Source organism: Folsomia candida, unplaced genomic scaffold (genome assembly GCF_002217175.1).
Source record: "Folsomia candida strain VU population unplaced genomic scaffold, ASM221717v1 Fcan01_Sc005, whole genome shotgun sequence".
Classification (NCBI taxonomy): Eukaryota; Metazoa; Arthropoda; class Collembola; order Entomobryomorpha; family Isotomidae; genus Folsomia; species Folsomia candida.
In genome coordinates this window covers 9760867-9779289 of record NW_019091197.1, presented here as the reverse complement: position 1 = coordinate 9779289, position 18423 = coordinate 9760867, and the positions used below count along the sequence as shown (strand labels likewise).

At 38.3% G+C, this 18423-nt stretch overlaps 2 protein-coding genes and 1 long non-coding RNA gene across 5 annotated transcripts; all 3 read right to left on the bottom strand.

Moving 5' to 3' along the window:
* Positions 1–7333: 7333 nt before the first annotated feature.
* On the bottom strand, positions 7334–8294 carry LOC118435865. The gene is made up of 3 exons (XR_004835038.1): positions 8193–8294; positions 7785–8091; positions 7334–7726 (listed from the first exon to the last, which is right to left on the bottom strand). It is a non-coding gene; the product is annotated as an uncharacterized LOC118435865 (long non-coding RNA).
* A 1785-nt stretch (positions 8295–10079) lies between these two features.
* LOC110850541 (zinc finger protein 883) lies at positions 10080–15014 on the bottom strand. 3 transcript variants are annotated; one of them, XM_035852338.1, is made up of 7 exons: positions 14907–15014; positions 13889–14211; positions 13478–13526; positions 12891–13162; positions 11905–12327; positions 10946–11294; positions 10080–10630 (listed from the first exon to the last, which is right to left on the bottom strand). In XM_035852338.1, exons 2-7 carry the CDS (start codon positions 14202–14204, stop codon positions 10228–10230), a joined length of 1812 nt encoding a protein of 603 aa, XP_035708231.1. In that variant the 5' UTR covers positions 14205–14211; positions 14907–15014; the 3' UTR covers positions 10080–10227. The 3 variants fall into 3 exon arrangements, with proteins under 3 accessions (XP_035708231.1, XP_035708232.1, XP_035708230.1); XM_035852339.1 differs by lacking the exon at positions 14907–15014 and adding an exon at positions 14718–14866; XM_035852337.1 differs by lacking the exon at positions 14907–15014 and having other exon boundaries at positions 13889–14700.
* A 774-nt stretch (positions 15015–15788) lies between these two features.
* LOC110850540 lies at positions 15789–17530 on the bottom strand. Its single transcript, XM_022097972.1, has 4 exons — positions 17186–17530; positions 16822–17101; positions 16397–16720; positions 15789–16300 (listed from the first exon to the last, which is right to left on the bottom strand). The coding sequence occupies exons 1-4, from the start codon at positions 17528–17530 to the stop codon at positions 15789–15791; spliced, it is 1461 nt and encodes a 486-aa protein (XP_021953664.1).
* Positions 17531–18423: the final 893 nt, after the last annotated feature.

Genomic DNA, 18423 nt, shown 5'->3' with positions numbered 1-18423 from the left:
CGATAATAAGAATTTATCATTAACATGTGTCTTTAGGATATTTCACGTAGTGTGTAGTAGTATTTTTTGTTAAATATTTATTCGAGAATTATCTGCAGATGTCCAGAGCTGAAAATCAGTACATGTGCTGACGCTCATACGACACCTTAAATAAAAACCTTTCAAATCAAATCAAATCAAAATCAAAGTCTCCGGCTGGTGACAAGACAGGAATCCTGTTACACCTTCAAATTGGATGACTTCAAAATGTACATGTCCATCTTTTAAAAAAGATGGAATATGCAAACATATTATGGGAATAGCTATAATACACAAAGATTTTATTGTTAAAGACGAACCAAAGGCGATTCCAATTGGTGAGAAGAGACAAAGGGGTCGACCAGCAAAAGTGAAAAAGGCATTATTGACTGATTGAGTTATTTGCGGTTTGTAAATTTATCCGTTTCTACGTGCTTAAAAAATAAATTCCAGATTTTATTACTGGGCTGTATTAAGACCAAACTGCATTTAAAAATTTTAATCTCGGGGTAAATTAAGATAAGCCGAATTAAGACATTTTTACTGGAGGATTTAAGATAATTTCGGGGCCCATTAAATAAAACCCCTTGAAGAACGACCATGCCAACCCGATGATCATTCGCTCGTCACAAATATAGTCACAACTTGACGACAAGTGAATTTACACGGAAGTTGCTACAGTTGATTGAATAAATAATATATTGTGGTTAGTTCGATGTATGTATGTGTCGACCCTCAACTCATTGGACACCTCGGCATCTTCCCTTGTAAGTTCAATTTTGATACGAAGAATCAATAAAGCAAAACAAGACCTAACTCAATACAGCTTAAAGACATTGACTTTGACCTTGCAGCAAAGTTATGAATAGGACACACATGATGTGCACAAGATATATAATATGTGTCTCAATGGTAATAAGTGTGTTCATTCGTATGTACGTACATAAGCGAATATACATGTTAATATTGTATTTAGGTACATACGCATTATACCGAGAGCAAGATGAGCGACAACGATTAGAACCTCAAGCCTTCATGATTTTGGTTCTGGCTAAATCCAATGTCACACTGTGAGGGAAATAGATGCATGTGTAATAAATGTTCTATTTACATAGATGGGTGTGTACTACCCCGAAGTAAATAAGATGAGTAATAAGTTTTATACCTTTTATGCAATAAATATTCACCAGGTCAATATTGAAGCTAAATATTAAACTGTGTGATACATGGTTGGGCATGATTATAGACCGTGTAGACGGTTGTTGAAGTTAAAAATTTCGAAAATGGACCACAAAGCGTCCCATGCCGTTAAAGCGGTTTGCGCAGCTTAGCTGACCCCTACGAATTTATGGAAACCAATTAAAAATCAAGGAATTACATTTTCCCTTTTTAGAAAAAAGAATTAAATCGGAAAAGAACACAAGGCTACAAAACTAGGACGTCCACAGTTCCGCAACGACAACCCCTAATAAACTAAACCCTAAAAAGGGATTGCTTAGGTGAGACTGTGCGAATAAAAGGATGAAATAACCCCCTCCCTCCTCCCACTCTGGAGAGAAGGTGTTGGTAAAATGGGAATCACAGCCCTTGGGAATGATTTCTGGATTGTGCAAAGATGCATTATTATGATGTACCCCAATTTTGCATAACAAACCCCAAAATAGACAGATTAGTTTATTATTAGCTCACCCTGCGTAGCAGAGGAGCTATTGAATTCCTCGTGTCCGTCCGTCTGTCTGTCTGTCCGTCTGTCTGTTTGTTATCGACTCTTTTGCATCAATTGATGTTAATTAAAGCGAGTTATTGGCATTCGTGACCGACTTATTAGCACCACTGATACCGAACAATCGGTGACTCAAAATGGTGCGAAACAATTGAGAAAATAGATGTTAAACGCACCAAAAGTGCGGAAGAACCGTAAGAAACAACTATGATTTTGACGTCAAATTTTTTAAGGTTTTATGTCAATATGATGGTTTCTTTTCCCTCATTTATTTTCCACCATTCGTGGAAAATTATATCACAATGTTCCGCATATTCTACCCCATTAATGCAAAAAATTTGCCAAAATTGCGCATCTATTTTAGCTACATATTCTGCACCATTGGTGCAAAATTTTGCCAAAATCTTTACAGGGTGAGCTACTTTTAACGTTACAACGGTTTATTATAAGTTTATAATAGGATGAAATACATATGCAACTTGAGTATTGTGTACGATATTTTATTTTTAAGGTTAGGGATTTAATTGTTCGACTCCTTTGCAGTCAGGTTTTCCAAAGTGTAATATATGTAATATGGGATTGAAATGAAATAAAAATAAACCGTTGTAACGGTGGAAGTAGCTCACCCTGTAATAACCATTTTGGTATAATTTTATACCAATGATACAGAATATGTGGAAAAAATGAATACCCAATTTTGGCAAAATTTTACATTAATGGTGCAGAATATGCGGAACAAAGATATATGTAATTGGGATATAATTTTGCACCAATGGTGCAAAATACACCAGGGAAGAGAAACCCTGATTTTGACATAAAACCTTAAAAAATTTGAGGTCAAAACCATAGGTGTTTCTGACGGTTCTTCTGCACTTTTGGTGCGTTTAGCATCTATGTTCGCAATTGTTTCGCACCATTTTGAGTCTCCGATTATTCGATATCAGTGGTGCTAATAAGTCGGTCAGGAATGCCAATAACTGGCTCTAATTAGCATGAATTGATGCAAAAGAGTCGTTAACAGACGGACGGACGGACGGACGGACGGACAAGAGGAATTCAATAGCTCCTCTGCTGCGCAGGGTGAGCTAATAATAGTATATAAGTATTGTGTCAGTGGATAACTTTTTCATTTCTCCACCGATTTTGTTCATCCCAATTTTAAATGAGAGAGAAATACATGTGCCACATTTTGTAAGAAATAGATTTTCAATATAGTTCTCAACTTTGTTAGTATAGACGAAAATTCGCCAAAAAATTGCCTCAAAAACGGTTTTCTGAGCATAAGTCAGAATCGGTACACAAATCCTGATTGGCAGTACAAGTTTTTGATTGTGCACCACCATAAATGACTCTGGGTTATTATTTCATCAAAATCGGTCAAGAAATGGCAAAGTTATGGGCTGTGGTCACTTTTCAAACCGTTGCTGAATGCTTACTTAGGTATTTTTTCGGTAACCATAGTCTCACCTAAGAAAACCTACAGAGCAGACTCCATTTAGCCCGAGTCAGGGATAGAGGTCCGCTTCTAAACTTTTGTCCGATTTGACCGGACTACTATTACAACCCCCTAGTATATTATGGTGTGGATGGTCAAATCTTTCGTAAAAATTTTATATTACTGGACACCTAATTTTTGAAATATTTACGAAACTTTCCCCATCACCAGTAGGGCAAGTAGGGCTCACTTCTTTCAATTATTGAACTTCCAAAGCTTTACTTGCTACGCATAACAAATTTTTAGCCTCCATGCCAAATTTCAGCTGAAAATAGCAACTTTTAAAAAACGGTATGGGTCACCTCCTAGGGTCACTCTGGTTACATTTTGCTCACTTTTGGCTTCATATTCTTGCATGAGAAGCTATTACGTATCACCGTTCCGAATTTCATCTTTTTACGACTATTTCTGAAAATCGGTATGGGTCACACCATAGGGTCCGGACAAAGATTTTTCCAATTTGACTTCACATTCTTCCATTAGAGGCCATTATCAACCTCTGTACCAAATTTCAGCTTTCTACGACAAGTTTGAAATTTTGATGCATAATACCCCACCCACCTCGGCGACCCCCACCGGTCAACCACTTGACCGATTTCGCCCGTCTTCGAACTCGTTTCCTAATTTTGTCCAATATGCATATGGTAAAAATTTCAAGTCAATCGGTGCAGCCGTTTTGGCTCTATCGTGCCGGACAGACGGACGGACACACGGACGGACGGACATGACGGTTCCATAAGCCCCGACTCGGGCTAAGTGAGAAAAACGACGCTTATTACAAAAGTTAGCCGTGACAATAGGAAAAAAATAATCATCGTAATTTCTCATCAATGACGAGAACCTGTACTGCCCTTGCCCTCTCCTTTAATTGATGGCTAGCACGCCGATGAACTAACTTACACCAGTCGTTCGCCTCATATTTCTTCAACTGAAAGAATGAATACACCGTCAACCCATTAATGACAAATGCAGCTGCCCCAGTGAAAGTTAAAATTACAAATGCTTGGTTGATTGATCTCATATGCAATGACTGACTTGTGTAATCTCTACAATATTTGAGAACCTCTGATTTCCCAAAACCGCCCCCTGAGATTATTGCGAGTCTCAACCGTTCACCAGTTTCTAAACTGCGTTTAAAAATATTAAATACGGATTTCTGAGAGGGGGTCAGCTTAAAATGATTGTCACAATATGGACTTGGGGACAAGAATGTATTATTTAAAGGACTTGGTCTTACCTTAGTCTTAACGAATGATGAATAATATTTTAATGAAAGTGTGAACTCAACTAAATCTTCACTTTTGTTATACTGTTTTTCAAGTTCCTCCAGTGACGATGAGATTGTCGACATGCCGGCCAATGTGCATTGATCTCATGTAGAACATTGCTTTTTATAGTCTAAAAATTTAGGTCACAAATTTTAACTAAACGTTTCACAACTTATTTTAAACTGGAGCGACGAGTCACTAAGAAGAACTGAAGACAAAGTGGTGAAAGTACTTTACTCCTATCTTTGTAATTTTCTGCAAACTAGGTCAACTGCAAACTAAGAAGATATGTTTGTAAAGAAAGTAGTCAATATATTGAGAAGATAAAAATGAAGGTGCTCTAATACTTGTCACATCGGATTCGATTAATCATTCGAACGCAACACGTATAAGACTCGTTGTGTACTTTTTTTAATGCGGGACCCGTCTGTTCTTTCACCATGGAATCCATTTTCCCATAATCATCTATCAGTGACAACGTATTATCTTTCACTGTCGCCTATTTTAAGAAGCCTTCTCCACCCCAAACCCGTATTTAAAAATCTATGGAGGGTCTACATATTGAAACAAAATTCTCAGCAATGCGTTATAAATCATAACAACGCACATTGTGTTTGATCTTTTAAGTGTGACCCGTCAAGAGTCGAATTTCAGTCTGATATCCAATCTCCCATAATCGTCCATCACTGGCAGAGAACTATTTTTCACTTTCGCTTTTTTGACAAGAAATCATAAGAACAACGCACAGTGCGTCTGATTTTTTAAGTATGATGTGTCAAGATGATGTTCATGATCATAATCGCATATATTGCACAATTTCTCATTGTCTCCATTTTATCAAGAAACGTTTTCTATTTAAATCGTGTGTATATAAACGCACACAGAGTCTGCAAACTGGAACAATTCTACGTCAAAATGGAGACGAGCTCCAGCAACAATCAAGAGTCTCAACAATGCATAGATCTGACCGAGGACAGCGAGGATGAGGGAGCTACTACTAAAGTGTGCTTGCCATCGACACAGACTTAAAATATCGCACCATCACAGGCAGACTTTCTCCGCTTCCTGTCATCCACGCTGCAGAATTCCCAGCCTCAGCAACAGACGCAGGGAAATGACGACGCAGTGTACAAGCAATATTTATTTTGGCATAATGTTCCATTTGTGGGAAGTATTCAGCTGAAGCAATATTGGGACCAGATAGACTTGGCTTATTATGCTGTTTTGCGAAAGATTAATAAATCCGAAAGAGTTGGTCAAATCAAGGATTCAATAATCAGAATCCCTATCAAGGATATTGCAGACGTTACAGCTAGAATTGAAGAATTGTTCAAGGAAATTGATTCTACTAACGTTCGAACTGAGATTAAAAGTCTCAAGGACAATCCTTTTGCAGCAATTGAGGACCTTACTGACGAAAATTTTTGGGATTCCAGCTACACTCGCTCTTGTGACGGAGGTTTAAAATTCAGGCCAATTAGGCTAAATGGCTTGCTTTTCATAAAATTTCTCAGCCCTCGAGTGAGTGCATATGACTGGCAAGGGGTGGTAATAACGGTCTCCGTCGGCGCTTTCCAACACATTATTACCCAACTGAGGGCGTTTGACAGGGACGTCGAACAAGCAGAAAAAGCTCGTCTGCTTTCTCTTGGCGCATGATGTCAATAAAAACCCCTGAAAATACTGCTGCGGTATCCAGTATACAACATGCCAGAGGCGGAAGTACAAACATCATCTTCTGTTTTAGAGATTGAGCAAGAACCACCTTCATCTCGCCGTCGATTAAGGGCATTTTGCGATCGTTGCTTCAAATTTCTTAGCACCTGTAAAACTAGAATAATAGAAATAACTATCACCACTTGTGTTTGTACCCTGACATTATTTTTCTCCCCATAATAATGGAGAAATCGAATGACATCGTTCCAGATTCCCCCGACCCCCTGCCGGCAGCTCCTCCATCATCTCCAGATCTCGAATTTTCATACAATTTAACTATTCCACCCTCTTTCAATTTCATTGCCGACCCCAACCCCGATTTCGGTGAGTCTACAGAGCCACCAATACGCGAAGATGATGAATCAATCAAAATGAAACTGGCTTGACTCAACCAAATTGTGCGATGCTGCAGAATAACGCAAGCCGGATATCACCGAACCCTGCTGCAGTGCAAGAGAGAGTTAGAGTCAACTAATAAAAAACATATCCTGGCTTATTTCATGGCCAGAGAGGAGCACACCAAGGTGCTAGAACTCCAAAAATCGAGAGTTCTTATCGCCACAACCTTGGATATTTTAGCAAAAAACTTAACTGCGACAAACACCAACCTCGCCACGCAGTTAAGAATACAAGAAAAGAACATTGCGATCATGGAGACGGTTATGAATCTTCACTGTCCAGTCTCATCTTCCCCAACAAGTAAGTAAAATAGTAAAAATTGGTGCAAGTAAAATTAATGTATATCTTACATTTTAGGTGGCGAAGATGCCTGAATTCATCCATTTTCTATCATCTTATTCGTGCGTATTAAAATGTCGTAGTAAAATGTAGCATCGTGTATTTGTATTTGTCTACGCAGTTTTAAGAAAGTGAATGTATTCATAATTAGTGATTATTATTAATAATGGTACGTAGTCTGTAAATTTATTCAAGTAAAATCAAATAGTTTAGAACATTTATTATAATACGACATTGTAAATATTTACATGTAAATAAGTTCCATTAAACCTTTAAGTTTTTTTAGTTACAAAAATAATCTGGACTTATTTATCATACGCATACAAAATACATTTCACCCTGTGCGATTTGCGCTGCATGTTTTATAACGGATCATTCGCTCATCGCATTTCATCTCACCTTTGCCATACGACATGTGAATGCCGTCAGATCCCTGCAAATAATTAAATCGGCAAATGCTCCTTATGAGCCTGTCCATATTTGTCTCCTTACAATGCATATCGGGAATAGGTGATGTTCCAGGCAGTAGCCGTACGAGTGGTGGATTTGGGGTTGCTGCTATTGATGGGGACGATGGTGGAGGTCTTGGGACTTGTAACGGGGAGGCTGGAATGGGAGATGGTGGTGGTGGTTGGGGGAGTCGGGCTGCTGGAGATAGCGAGGATGATTGATGAAATGGGAAAGCAGCATCATTATTGGGCGCATTTTTCCATGGAATTTGTGCAGTTTTTTGGATGGTGGGTGTCGGTAACCGCTGTCGGTTGATTTCTGTAAAAAAGATGCGTTTCAATACAAAATCCATGTGAGAAAATATGCACGCAATTACTTAATTCAATGCTCTGAATTAATGGGGCGCTGGTCGTCGTAGCTGGCCTCACAGTGGTTGTGGCTGCAATGGTCGTCGCTACTGTGGTCGTGGCTACTGTGGTGATGAGGACAGTGGCCGGCTTTGTTGGCAGATTGGCTAAAAAAAGACACCAGTCTTATGATTATGTTGTCCGCCGCCTGGAGCATGTATTCTTGATATGTTGTCTTCTTCACCAGGGTCGGATCAGCCATTTTCAGAACCACGAGAGAGTCTCGTCGTCTCACGGTGATCTTCAACGCATTGCTAAAACTTTCCTAATCAAGTCCTATACAAAAATTCAATCATTTTAACAGACATTTATTACACAAGTGTGTCCAGATACATATGTATATTTCTTCTTTATATATGCATAAAATATTACCGTACCTTTTTGGTGACTTTATAATTCGCCATGGTGCGAGCCTTCTTTTCCCCGAAGTTGTTTTTGCACCTCCTCGCCTGACGTCGTTTGTATTTCTTCAATTCCGGATATTGAGGCGTCTTAAAAGTATCCAGTCGCTCCGCTTGATTCAACGAATCAATAGGGACAAACGGAGCTAAAAGCAATATTCATGATATACAGAAAACATCCGAGCACACGTATGTACACATGAAGTTCAGTTATAATAGTAAAATACCTAATAACCTCTTATCCTTGTCCGTCAAGTCGTTGACGCGTCGTTCCAGAGGGGTCAAATTTTTACGCGGCTCCATCGGCATCCAGTCCGTCTTCCGATTGATGATGGACAGCTGCAAATCCCCCCTTTCTTCTGCCGCCTTCCTTTTCCAATATTCTGCTACCTGAAACAATTGACAGCTTAATTAAATGATGCATTAATAATAATGTGCTGAAATGCACAGAAAATGCATGATTATTAACTCCCGCATGGATGAATAAATGTATGGATGAAAGTGCACCCTAATAAATATGATCCCGATTAGACCAAAAAGTAACTGTGCAAATATGTACCGAAATCGGGGAAACAATAGCAGGGCTGAGCCACACGCATATTGCCTACCCGATATAAACGGGTACCTACTGACCGTATATGTTGGCTTATTTACTACGAGTATGTATATTTATTTGTGTGTAGGTATGTAATTTACTGACCTTGTTCATGATCCTCTGTAAATTACACTCTTTCACTGTAAGCAAATTGCACGCTTTTATCCTTCTTTCTTCGCTCTCACACACAAATATTGCCCAAAACTAGTTCACATTCACACCAAATAATTCACCACTCGTATTCACCACTCACACTTGCAAAAAATGAATTATATCTTCGGATATTCGTCGGAGTTTTTATTCACAAACTTACGAGAGTCGTCGTCGTTGTTGTTGCGAGGTTGAAACATGCTGCAATTAGAATCCAAGCCGCCCTCGTCTCTCGTAGTCTCCGAGTTCCACTGCAGAGGCTCGCCCCGGGGGAACATTCTCGAGAAGTGAGACGAGTCTCATATGAAACGAGAGAAAACACGCCTCACGGCCAGTAAACGTGTTGTCATTGGGCGCTTCTGCGCCTGGCGAAGGAGAATGCATATTATTCGTCACCTTTGCATCGGCGTAGGATGATGTCGCATCCTATTCGTCGTCGTCGCGCATGGCGACGACGACGTGACCTTCTATTGTTCGCCAGAGGCTCCGCCAGAGGTTCTTCGCTTGGGAAGGACCTCCCACAGGCCAATTCAAAAAGGGGTGGATCTGGTCAAAAGCGGTTCGCTTGAGTACGTCCTGTCAAAATGGTTAATTGTACTCATGGAAATTCGTAATATCTGTTGTTTCTGAAAAATGGAAATTTTGATTATGTAACCCGTTATACTGTTAAATGATGTAAAATTTTATTGTCGTGCTCTATGGGCCGGTTGGCCTGAAAGAGTGGAGAAATAAATGAATACAATATTATCATAATATATCAAACTTCCATTTTTATTACTGCCGAATCTATCGAATAGGGAGCCACGATAAAGTTCGTTCTAGAAATGTTTTTATAAATGAAACTAAACTTTTTATAGCGTTTTCGGATGAAATGTATCAAACTTTTAATGCTACTGTGTATCGAACTTTCTTATCAATTATATAATTCTATTATATATTTTCTTAAATTCAATAAAATGCATTACTATGAAAAGTCTGGCAGATTTCAGTCTTACAGTTTTTAAATTGAATTAAAGCACTGGAAATTCAGGTTATGCGATTTCTATATATTTATTTAGTTATGTGGTCTCAGTTAAACGTCTGGTGCATTAAAATAACCCCAATTATCTAAACGCATATTTGTGAATATGTACTTTATTACATTTTGCTGCGTATGTATGTGTGATCATACATTTGGACACAAATTTCGATTGAAATACTTAGCTTGAAAATATTTAGAAATTAAAAATTTAATTCTTAATGGCATTTGCTACAAAAATATCTCCACTAATCATCCCATAATTTGAGTGGATCTTCGCTATCTCCATCGTCTTCTTCCGGGGATGAATTATTACCGTTAAAAGTTAACATTTTAAAACCTTTGTGTTCACTTTCCGTGTCAATATCGCTATCGCTTCCATGCTCCGATTTAATCTTGCTAAAATGCGACAAACTTGTAACATTATCCAGATCACCGTTTGATTGTTGACCTTTAGACTTAATCTCAACGTCAGTCTCATTCCTGTCATTATCGGTTCTATCCCCGGAGTCTACCTCCTCCTCCTCCGCCTCTGAGAGGGCATCTCGAATGGTGCAATCTTCTTCCTTAATTTCAATTTCTTCATCTGGAACGTGCTCAATTTCTATTCGGGGTTTCATCCTACGCTTTGATGAGTGGGAAGAAGGAGGGCTGGAATAAGTGGAAAATCCTGGACTTATATATGCTTACAATTTTAACCTTGGAACTTCACAGTGCATATTTAGCCCGAGTCAGGTTGTTAGGTTAATAGTGATGGGTTATGCTACAACAAAAATTTTGCTCATTTTCGAACTTATCCTACTTCTGCATAAAAATCTGCATGTAAAAATTCCAATTGGATAAATTAATTATTTAATCCACTAGTAATCTTACGAGCGTATAGAAACGAGCTAAGGACTCACGGGCAACTAAGCTTTGACTCGGGCTAAATATGAACCATTTCTAAAATATTAATCGATTTCCAACCTGTCGTCATCAGCGGCCTTCCGTTTTCCCTGCATTTTCTTCCGTTCTCGATACATTCGTTCACTGGCTGCCCGGCTTGCTTTTGGTGCGGAATGTTCCAAGGTCAAATGTCTCCTTAATAGGTTTGGTTTAGCGTATAGGATGGGGCAGTGGGGGCAGGTGAGGGTGTACGCTTCACGGGGCAGGTGGCTCTTTTGATGTCGCGTGAAATCGATTCGGACGAGGAAGCCGGCATGACAAATGTCACACTTGAGGGGACGCTCGGAACGGACTTTGCACTTGTGACGGCGAGCAATGTGCGAGTTCAGCAAAGGTTTTGACGTAAAACGGAGCGAGGAACAGGACGGATCTAAAAAATAGGAGATCTTTTCAGAAGGAGGTAAATATATGGTAGAATTAATTATTAATCCGGCCAACTCACCTCCGGGAAATTTTATACGTAAACCTACTCGATGCATAAAATTTCTCGGAGGCTATTAGTTTCGGAGTAATATTAATCCGAAATCAGATTAGCCTGGGGTTAATGAAATAACTCAATTTGATTAAGGATTAATTTGTTTTCAAATTCAGGATTAAAGACGCAGGATTAATTAGTCCAGATTACTTCGTGAACATAGATTAAGGACTAATTCATCCTGATCAATTGATCATTAAGGATTATGGACTAATTAATTCAGCTTAATTCGTGACTCAAAATTAAGGACTAATTAATCTAGGCGAATTCGTGAACAAAAATTAAGGATTACTTAATCCGGATCAATTTGTTATTAAAGATTATGAATTAACTAATTCTGCTTAATTCGTGATTAGGGATTAGCTAATCCTGTTTAACTCGTCAATAAAGATTAGTTAGTCCGGCCTAAAGCGTAATTCAAGACTAAGGATTGATTAATCCATATTAATTGGTGATTAAGGATTATTATAATTTTTATAAATTACATAAATTTTTGGATTCTCACCAGGACAGAGCAAATCGAGTTTAGGTTTGGCCACGTGGGGAGGTTTGGAGCGATGATGGAACGTTTTAATGTGCAGGGCCAGGTACGATTTTCTCGCAAATTTGCGCCCACATCCGTCCCACTCGCAGACGAGATGGGAAATCTCTTCGGGATTCTTGTGAACATCGAGGTGGGCTTTGTAGCCGCTGTGGAGCACGTACGTGTTGCAGATGTGACACCGAACCTTTGGAGATATCCCGAGTCGAATACTTTCCTCCTTTTCAGCTTCATTTTTGTGCGTCCATTCGTGTTGAGCGTGACTGTAAAAGGTCACTGAGCGACCACAGATGCGACATGTGAGCCTCCGGTTGGAAGGTTTTGAAAGCGAGGTGTCCGACTTATCTGCGCTCCCCAGGACGACACCAGAGGTTCCAGCGGCAGGATCTAAATTAGTACATATTAAATTCACACATAAAATTCACAAAATTGTAGAAAGTTTCAAAAACTGAACTAAATATTTTAAAAACTCTTAGACATGACCGAAAATATCTTTGAAACGCTTTAAAATTCCCTAAAAACGCTCAACAATTTCCCTAAAGTTTTTCACTTTCCGTTTAAAATGTTTGAAAAGTCGTTTACGTAAACACCTCAAAAATTGCTTAAAACTGCTAGGAAACTCCTTCAAAGTGCCCTAAAGTTCCTTAAAAATGCCACAAAATTAGCTAGAAATGCTCCAAAATTCGTGAAATTACCCAAAAATTCATTAAAAATGTATGATAATTGATTTAAAATTCTCTAAAATTCCTTAAGGTACCCAAAAATTCATTTCAAAAATGTAAGAAATTCCTTAAATTACCCAAAAATTTATTAGAAATGTTCGAAACTTCCTTAATAATATCCTAAAATTCGCCAAAAATGTCCAAAAATTCCTTGAAAATGCTCTAAAATTCTGGACAGGTTTAGAAATGTATTCGGATGGTGTCTCACCCAACTTATTAGGCACATACCGTTTTCGACGCTTATCTTGGCCCCTTTACATCGGTTTCCTTGGGTTTGATGCGCTGCTAGCTTATCATGTCCGGAAAATTCTTTTCCACACTTGTCACATGATATGAGCCCGAATCCCACCCCGGACTGGATGACTTGTTCTTTCTCCTCCGGAGACTTGTGATGGTTCCATACGTGCAGTTCGATGTTGGACACGGTTTTTCCGCATATCTCGCAAACGTGGGTGGGGAGCTTTCCGGCGGAATGCATCTTTCGGAGGTGAGTTTGTAAACTGTAAATGGCAAATAGGATTAATTTTAGTAAGGGTGCGGTTAATATTACAAGGGAACCTTAAGTACTGTGTGCCTGCCGGATTTTGCCCAAATTTATAAATCTAATTCGCCCGAGAATGAGAGCGGAACATTACTTCAAAATGACACGGAGTATTTGCAAAATATTTTGCATGGCCCTGAATTTGCACTGTAAAATTTTGTTTGGTGAAATTATCAACGGCATGAGATTAATTTGGGTGGAATTTAGGTGGGACAGTACAAAAGGTTTTCTTGTCTAAATTTGTGGGATAAGTTAAATTAATTTTTAACGGTACATGGTATACGAGGTGTAGTCCTTTTCGCATGGTTCACATCGGAAAGCGTCTGAAAATTGGGAAAATTGTGGTATAAATTTGAAATGAATTTTACTAATTAAACTGATCATCCCATCCGTAACATTGAACTCTGGAAATTTATTTTAAAATTCTGTACGCCAAATTTTTTAGTCAGTAAATTTATAATTTTTCAATAGAAAGGCGCTGAGTTTTTTGAGCGAGTTCCAATAAGTCCCATTTTTCTAATGTTTGACATTCGTTTCAGAAACTGCCAAATTTGAAGTGTAAATTTTTTAAATGGAAAAGACCCACAAATTTGTCTTGCAGAATTTAGAAATAAATTTAAGAAATGATTCAAAATGTGTTGAAGATGAGTCCTCGATTAAAACATAAAAGAGAACAGCAACTTACTTAAATGTTTCGCTTTTATGTGCAGTTTGATTAATCTTCTGTTATCGGATTTGTTTGATTTACGCGATCCTGAAACTATAAAACCGCACGCGAGGCAAGTATAGGTTTCATTTTTAACGGCGATTTCATATCCTTCGTACATTTTTCGATTGGCGACCGACGTGGCGATGAGGGGGCCGAGTTTTTGCCAAGTTTTGTCGAGTTTTGGTCGTTGATTCAGGTGAGATTTGTCTACTTCGGGGGAAGGAGGAGGAATTTTTTCTGTCTTGGCGTGACCTCCGGTCTGCTGGGTGTCGGGAAGGACTTCTTGGTCCATAGTGAGGCTGTAAAAATAATAATAATAAATTACTAATGAGTTGTTAGTTTTGTTAAGGGGCTGTCCGTAAATTAAGGGACAATCCATATATTACGTCGTCATTTTTGTGGTTGGGCGGTCTAGATTTTCATATCTCTCCCATGTTTAAATTTCATATCCCTTAATGGATAAGTTAGGTGAGATAAAGAATTTTTGATGACGTAATATGTGGATACCTCCAAACATGGGGTTATGATATTGCCTTCATGGTTTCATATTTCTCACCGAGTTGTGATATATTTAAAATTATGATGGTAATGTACTTATTTTTTATGTAAATTTTTCTAGTAAATTATGGGACGGTCGTCACAAAAACATATTGAGTTTAGTAATTCGACCAGAAGTTAGTTTTCCGCAATTTCAGACGGAAATGTTGAAAAGTTTTGAATTACAAGGAATCAATTTTAGCACAGATTTAACCTTCATTTGTGTAAATATTGACTCGGAAAATTGGAAAAGTATGAATAACTTTACCTAATGTAAATCTTATACACGATTGGCAACGTAAATTGCAAATTTAACTTAAACTCAAGACTTCAAACTTAACTTTGTAACTGCAACTTGTACACTAAACCAATTAGTGTGTTAACCTATCACATAATTTATGTGACATAAAATGAGTAACATTAATGCTTTGAAATTCTTACAAATTGAAATTCTTACAAGTATTTTGCATGTGTTTTTTATTTATTTTGAACACAGCTGAAACTTTACTTCGTGAGTTGTTTATTTCAGCCACATGGTGAGGAAGTGAATGGGCACAGGTCCCGGAATGAATGAATGAAAGCGAGTAACGTGAGAAACTGATCTGCACATATGCACATATGTTAAAATACGGTCAGTAAGAAGCAGGGCTCGGCGGATATCGTGGATATTGGATATTTGAAGGTTGGAGGGCGAGAATTTCTGATGGATATGGATACTGGGATATTGGAGGGCGAGAATTATTGATGGATATGGATACTGGGATATTGGAGGGCGAGAATCATTGATGGATATGGATACTGGGATATTGGAGGGCGAGAATTATTGATGGATATGGATACTGGGATATTAAAGGGCGAGAATTATTGATGGATATGGATACTGGGATATTGGAGGGCGAGAATTATTGATGGATATGGATACTGGGATATTGGAGGGCGAGAATTATTGATGGATATGGATACTGGGATATTGGAGGGCGAGAATCATTGATGGATATGGATACTGGGATATTGGAGGGCGAGAATCATTGATGGATATGGATACTGGTATATTGGAGTGCGAGAATTATTTATGGATATGGATTGGAGGGCGAGATTTTGGATGGATATTTATTTATTTATTTCTGAACTTTTCAGACAAACACCTACAAAGTTAAGCTCAATTTTTAGAGAATGGATTAAATTTTGGAGAATATTTAAAAATGGTAACAGCGTAACTATAACAAACACCAACTTTTCAAAATTCATGTAAATATGCATAACAAGCATATATTCCCATCATGATGGGACTACCTTTACTGTATTTTTATTGGCTCTTACAATTTTAACAGAATATCCGTTATCCATTAACTTGATGGTGCTTGTTGATTAAGTATTGCCTCACACAAAGAGCTTTTTCCATTGTGCTTATTCGAATGCAAGCGCGTTGACTTCTTCCAATAGCTCCAGCCACCGAAAACAATCTTTCCACCGCTCCAGATGAGGCAGGAATTGAGAGGAAGCGTTGGGACAACGTAGCCAAAGTTGATAATCGTTCTGCTTCAGATTTCCAGTATAAAATCGGACAATCGTCCTGTCTAGCGAGAGGTAGATTCAAATAGCGATCAACTTCTTCAAACATTTCAGGCAGAGAATCGTTCTTCTTCCTAGCCGCAATCATTGAAAATACAGATTTTTTAGTTTTCTTGTTTACTGGAGGCGCTTCGTCGCTAGTGTCATCCACGCTTTCTGAATTTGTTGTAACAACGCTAGCCGCCTTCGCCATCTGAGCATAGTCTTTCAGAACATTTTTGACATAATCAAGACTGGGGAGTTTGCCATGAAGCGCTGAATTATCGTCCAAAAAATCGGCTAAAACCATCATAAAAAAGTTAGCACTTATAATACGATATTAGAATAGTTATTTAAAATAATCCCCGTCATGACGGGGGGCTAGTTTAATCTTACCTTTAAACGGTTCGTGCTTTAAGCGTGGATCCAAAAGAGTCGCCAAAATAAAATTTCGGTCGTGGAACACGTCTACCGAAAAAATGCTAGTCGTTTTTTTTGTGGCCTTAGAATGATCATCTCGGTCTAAGCCGTCTTCGTCATAACTTTCTCCAGTAACTTCACAAGTTGTTGATTTATTCTTGGGATTAGATTTTGTTTGTGTCTTGAATGCAGTTCCAGTTAGTTTTGTAAATCGATCTACTACGCAGCTTATCAGGTTTTGTTTAAAATCGTCAAGCTCGTCAAAGTCGTCGCCTTCATCAACTTCAATTTCTTCTAACGCTATAATTGATAAAACATGTATTAACCTGGATGACTAAACTGAAGTCATCAATATTATTTTCCCCATCAAGATGGGGTTATTTAGTAAATGAAATAATTACATGCCACAGCTGAGATAATCCCAGGAATTACTATTGAAGATGTTATCTTATCAGCCTGCAATTGATCCGTAAGATCCGCTAGGGGTTGCAGTAATTCAACGATTGTCTTCATATTCGTAATATCCGCCTGTGTAAATCCAACTGGAACTTTAGACAATCGATTTGGAAGTTCGTCAGTTTGGCTGCCTTTATTGGTTTTAGGGGTTGACTTTTTTCGTAATGACGGCTGCGGCCTTGCTTCTTGCAGAATCGCGTTAACACTTTCTGCGACGGTCTCCTCCTATTGTGAATGAGGATTTAAGACAATTAGATAAAAAATAATTGAATCCGTGCCACATCATGATGTGGAAATATTAAGTCTTACTTTGTTCAAGTTGGAACTTTGCTGTAATCTCTGAAATCCCAGATACAAGGAGTTCCATCTCGTAGTGCATGGTTTCACCAAACTGTAGCCAGCCCGTTCTTTCAGTTTGGTGGAGTGATGGCTACTGCGATTGAAGAAAGTTATAACTTCCGTTAATTTTTTCACCAATTGCATAACAATTTGACATTGAGTAGATGCATCCTTCACAGCCAACTGAAGGAGGTGAGCCAAGCATGCATTTCGAGCCAACCCAGTTGCTTTAAAAAAACTCCGCAGTTCATTCGCGTCCTCTTCGTCGTTTTCCCAGGAGTTCACGGGTAGCTCGTCATATGGTGGCGCTTCCATTTCCACTGCTTCTTCAAAGTAGAGGCCCACTTCTTAGTAAGAAGTGGGCCTCTACTTTGCTCTGGGAACGTCCATATATTACGTCATCATTTTAGTGGGTGGGTGGTTCTGGACTAAAATTCCAACCTAATTAGTTTTTGGGAAATCAAAATTTTTCTTATTGCAAAAAACTCCAAAAGTTTTTAAGCAATACAGTTTTTTGCAATAACCTATTTCCAATAAGAAAAAAATTGTGGCTTTACATTTTTCTGAAATGTCTAAAATTTTTATTTTGTTGCAATTTCAAAACAACTACGAAATTTAAATATAGGAAATGTTACAAATTTTCTAACGTGCAAAACGTGGCAAAAATTTGCATCCTTTTTGCGTATTCGTGATCAGCATGAAATTATACAGGTGTGTATAACGTATTAAATTCTATAGGCTTTATTTTGTCGTTTCGATGGCTGTAGTCTAAATACATATGTTAAAAACGCTAACAAAATTGCAAGTTTTGGTGCAGCTCTGGCCGAATTGCAAACATTTTGTGATTTTCCACGGTGTCCGGTCAATTTGGTCCGGTCAGTTTGGTCTTGGGAAATTTGGTCTGGAGTTAGTTTGGTCTTAAACAAATTCGGTCTCGCCAATTTGGTCTAGCCGTTTTGGTCAAGCCAATTTGGTCTGGTTAGTTTGGTCTATGCATTTTGGCCTGACGCACCTTTTGCTTATGGCATAGTTGACCAAATTACTAAATTAATTCGTACATAATTAAATTACTAATTACGATAATAAAACTTTTCGTTGAAAATCGAGAAGCTTTTGGTTAATTAGTCGTTTGAACTTGTCGAAATGTTTACAGATATTACTCTCAACCAGAAAACCTTAGCGAGTTTTTTTTACTAATTTTTTATTCT

Excerpts from the sequence above, each read along its gene's own strand:
- LOC110850541 (XM_035852337.1), bottom strand. The coding sequence starts at position 14,291 with ATGGATTGTCCCTTAATTTACGGACAGCCCCTTAACAAAACTAACAAC. Across the intron at positions 13,163-13,477 it reads GACTACACCTCGTATACCAT|TTTACAAACTCACCTCCGAA; the intron begins GTACCGTTAAAA and ends TGCCATTTACAG. Across the intron at positions 10,631-10,945 it reads AAGGCCGCTGATGACGACAG|CCCTCCTTCTTCCCACTCAT; the intron begins GTTGGAAATCGA and ends CACTTATTCCAG.
- LOC110850540 (XM_022097972.1), bottom strand. The coding sequence starts at position 17,530 with ATGGAAGCGCCACCATATGACGAGCTACCCGTGAACTCCTGGGAAAAC. Across the intron at positions 17,102-17,185 it reads AAAGTTCCAACTTGAACAAA|GAGGAGACCGTCGCAGAAAG; the intron begins GTAAGACTTAAT and ends CATTCACAATAG. Across the intron at positions 16,301-16,396 it reads AAAGCACGAACCGTTTAAAG|CCGATTTTTTGGACGATAAT; the intron begins GTAAGATTAAAC and ends TGATGGTTTTAG.